Consider the following 3,960-nt stretch of genomic DNA (forward strand, 5'->3'; position numbering starts at 1 on the left):
CTACTGGGCGCTGCAATGATCTGTCCGCTAAGCCCATGCTTTTTCAAAAAGAAAAAAATTACAAGAGGGGACATTTGGGGGTCCACACCCCTAACCACAGTCCCTGGGTCTCAGATCCCAGCTCTACTCTTCCAATCCAGCTTCCTGCTAATGCATATTCTGTGTGGCAGCAGGTGATGGCTTGAGGACTTGGGTCCCTGCCACACACTTGGGAGATCCCACACGGAGTTCCTGCCTCCTGGCTGCAGCCTGGCCCAGGCATTTGGGAGAATGAACTAGTGGATGGAAGATCTCTCTTCCTGTCTCTTTCTGTCTGGCCTTTCAAAGAAAATAATTACTTAACTAAAACACTTTATGGAGGTGTGATTGCTATGGGAAAAGAAACTACATATATTTTTCACCACCACATAAACCACTTCCCAAGTGGGATGCGGTAGAAGCCAGGGAGGGTAATGGAGGAGAGCTGACCTCTCCTTTTCTGCGGTTTTCTGCGTCTGAGGGTGCATGACCAACAGGTGTGTAGATGGGCTGCAGAACAGCAAAAACTGCCCCTGACTTTTGGTGAAAGAACCAAAGCCAAAGCCGAGAAGGAGGCGTCTAAGGTCTGAAAACAGCTCCACCTGCGCCTTCCAACGCAGGCGGGGTGCAGTAAACGCTCACAGACGCCAGGGGGCGATGTGTGACCGTCGTTTCTCATTTGGCTCCGTGGGGAAGCCTGAAGCGGTTTCCAGCTGTCTTCTCCCCTTGAGTGATAAACCCGAACTGAGCGAGCTACGTGCCCACGGCCGGGGAATGTTTTACCTTCTGCATGGCCCGCTCCTGGACAGGGACGAGTCCAGCACGGATCCGCACGCAGCAATGGGCCGGGCCCGCAGGCACGGGGTCCCGTCCGCGTCCTCCTTCCTACCACCTCCAATAAATGACATCCGCATTAGGAAGCGAACCCAGGCCTCCGAATTCGAGGCCTGCACTTGGCAGGAGCCCTGGGAGTTTCCCCAGGAAGGGGTGCCTCCCCCGCGCGCGCCGTAGGCCCCCCAGGCCCATCCCACTGGCCCTCGTGCCCTGTCGCTCCCACGCATGGGCGTGGGCTCCCGGGAGGACCCTCCCCCGCCGGCCGCGGGGTCCCTTGGGGCCCCCTCGGCTCCCCTGGACCAGGTGGAAGGCCTCGCACGCCCGCCCGAGCCTCGCTTCCCTTCTGCCCGTCCAGCGCCCTGGCTGCCTCAGCAGACACGAAGAGCCCCGGCCCTGTGGCCGTCGCCATGACCATCCCTGCCCTCCTCGGGGCCCTGCGTGTCCGGGGAGCACCCAAACCCCGGCCTGATGGGACCGTCTGGCCTGTGAATCCAAGAGTCACAGCCCCAGCGGCTTACAAAGCAACCAGGAGCCGGCGAAGCCTGCTGGGGAGCGCGGGTGGGAGGGATGGCAGGTGGCACAACCCGCTCCTGAGAGGGCGTGCCCACGTTACAGACGGGGAAACTGAGTCACGGGTGGTTCGGACACGTGTGCGAGGGACCACGCGGTTTCCTAGCCCAGCCTCGCTCCCTGCGCAGCGCCTGTGCCTTCCCAAGCATAGAGAACTTACTTTTTTTTTTTTTTAATTAAAGAGAAACGCAAAATGGTGCATTCACTAGGTCTTCCGGGCTGGGCCTCCCCGGAGTCCCTGCCGCTTGTACTGAGGGAGACGCCGAAGGCCCCGTCGACGACGGCGGCAAGGCGAGGGCTCGCTCCGCTCCACAGGTGGCACGCTGTGACTCCAGTGGGAACCCCGAGCGCATTTTCAGACGCCACGTCGCCAGACTTTTCCTTGTTCAAGCCGTGCCCAACCCCTGCGTGGCACTTTCCGCCCGTGAGGGGCCCGCTCGGCTCTTGCACGGCGGCCCGGGCCCGGCTGCGCACGCAGACCCGCGACGGGCGGGCGGGCGGCCGCTCCCCGGCTCCGCCGCGCGGGGGCAGCAGCGGCCTGGCGGGAAGCGGCCGCGCGCGGAGCCGCCCGGCGCCGTTGCCCGAGCGCCCGCGGCCCGGCGCGCCGCGTCGGTGTGTGCGCAGGGGCTGGGACGGAGGCAGGGTCCGGGCCCTCTTGGAAATGAGGCAGATGCAGCACGCCGGCCAGAGACGGCGGGAGAGGGCCTCGTGGGCCTTCCTCTCCTCTCGCCCACACTGGTGTCCCCTGCCCGCCTGTCCCTCTGGGCCCCAGAGCCTTCGCGGCCGCCCACCGCCTGCCCCTTGTCCCCCGGCCGCCTCACACCGTCCCTTTAGCCTTCCTGTCCGCCCGCCCGGGCACTCGTCCTCTATGCTTGGGCTGCCTCACAGTACCCAGGGCCTCCGGCTCTCACGATGACCCGGACATCTTGGGTCCTGGATGAGGACCCTGAGGCCCCCAGCGTCGGTGGCGTTGGCGGTGGGGACCTGAATGGGCACCTGTGCGTGAACACGGCCTGCCTGGGTTCCCAGAGAGCAGGCTGTGCTCATTCCTAAGTAAGCTCAGAGCGGTGCGCTTGCAGGTGGCTGGCTCCAAGTTGTGTAGCACAGTTACCGAATCGGGCTCTTGCATCCTGTAGGATCCAGGGTTAGCGCTCTCCTGTCTTCACAGCAAGCCAGAGGTGTGGAGTTCATTTGTCACGTGGACGCGCCCTGCCTGTCTCCTGCGGAGTCCGGGGACTGCCGGGAGAATTCGATCTGGACTCCATTCTGAAGCCTTTTGACTGCACCTCCAATGCATGGACTTCAGAATCATTACTCATTTTTCTGGGGCATTCGTGCTCCCCGCTCTGCGCCTTGGGGCTGTGGCCTCCGTGTTCTGTGTCTATGCAGTGTGTGAAAATTATTGAAGATATGCGAACTCAAGTGTCTGGAGGAAAACTCAAGTTTTGGGTTTCAGTGACTGAGGAACTGGAAATTAAATGATAATAAACAAATTAACACGAGAAAAGACCACGCTTACTCGCACCGCCTGTGAGTAATTCGCTGCATAGCCAAGATAAATGTCGAACAATTTGACAGAAAAAGTGTTGCAGAGAGTGAGGCTTCCAAGATGAAAGAGCTGATGAGTTTCCTTCCCATCATTCTGTGCGAGGGTCCAGTGCCTGTGTTCTGCCGCGTCCTGAGATTGCGGGGTAGGAAGAGTCCAGGGCAAGGACTTGGGAAGCTCTGCTTTAGCCAGAGGAGGGAAATTAGGTAAGGTTTTGTTGGGTTCTGCTTCTTTCATTTCCTCCGAAACCTCGGGAGAAGTTTCACAGACAGGGAGCACGGTTGATGGTGGCGCAGGGCAGGTGCAGGTTAGAGAAGGGAAAGATGAATGTAGTGTTGAATGAGGAAACAAAAGAGAAAGAGTCATGGTTGGGGCAGGAATGAACAGTTCCTGGACCCAGAGGGTAGTCAGCTGGGAAGATTTTTAAACCTCGTGTTTGGAAAGTTTTTGCACTGTGCCCTGAGGACAGCAGGGGCAGTCTGGTAGATCTCCCAGGTTAGAGTTTTAATGTCTTCGGTAATAGCTCAGGCATCAGCGTCGTGGTCATGGTATTTCCTACAACAAAGCATGAAGTTGCAGGTGTCTGGTGAACTCCCTGAGCAGCCCACCTGGCCGTGGCACGAGGCACAAAGTCCTGCATACAAAACCCGTTGTTTTCACAGTCATCCTGCTTCAGCACACTTGGACTTTTGCAGACCCTTGGGTATAGTCCGGTACATGAGTCAAAATGATGTGGGAAGTCAGGTTTTCCTTCTCAGTGATTCCAAGTCAAGAGAGTAGGAATAAAAATAGGAAACATTAGTTTGGAGGATTGCAGCCATATATGGAAGGAAAATAGAAAGAATGTAAAGTTTTGGTAAGCTCTGACAAAATGTGGAAGATGGCAGAATCCAATCCAGTTTATAGCAGGACTATAAAGATTGTGAACAAAAGTAAAATCTTATAACTCACAAGGGTGTGTTACAGTTTTCTACTTTTTAAAAAGATTTATT

General features: G+C 57.6%; 1 protein-coding gene across 1 annotated transcript; it reads right to left on the reverse strand.

The window, feature by feature from the left end:
- Positions 1-411: 411 nt before the first annotated feature.
- LOC149121803 (uncharacterized) lies at positions 412-3,334 on the reverse strand. Its single transcript, XM_089315622.1, has 4 exons — positions 2,942-3,334; positions 2,334-2,439; positions 1,371-2,303; positions 412-910 (listed from the first exon to the last, which is right to left on the reverse strand). The coding sequence occupies exons 1-3, from the start codon at positions 3,332-3,334 to the stop codon at positions 1,579-1,581; spliced, it is 1,224 nt and encodes a 407-aa protein (XP_089171748.1). The 3' UTR covers positions 412-910; positions 1,371-1,578.
- Positions 3,335-3,960: the final 626 nt, after the last annotated feature.

This window comes from Oryctolagus cuniculus, chromosome 16, assembly GCF_051225735.1.
Source record: "Oryctolagus cuniculus isolate XC-2025 breed Fujian yellow rabbit chromosome 16, ASM5122573v1, whole genome shotgun sequence".
In the NCBI taxonomy this organism is placed as follows: domain Eukaryota; kingdom Metazoa; phylum Chordata; class Mammalia; order Lagomorpha; family Leporidae; genus Oryctolagus; species Oryctolagus cuniculus.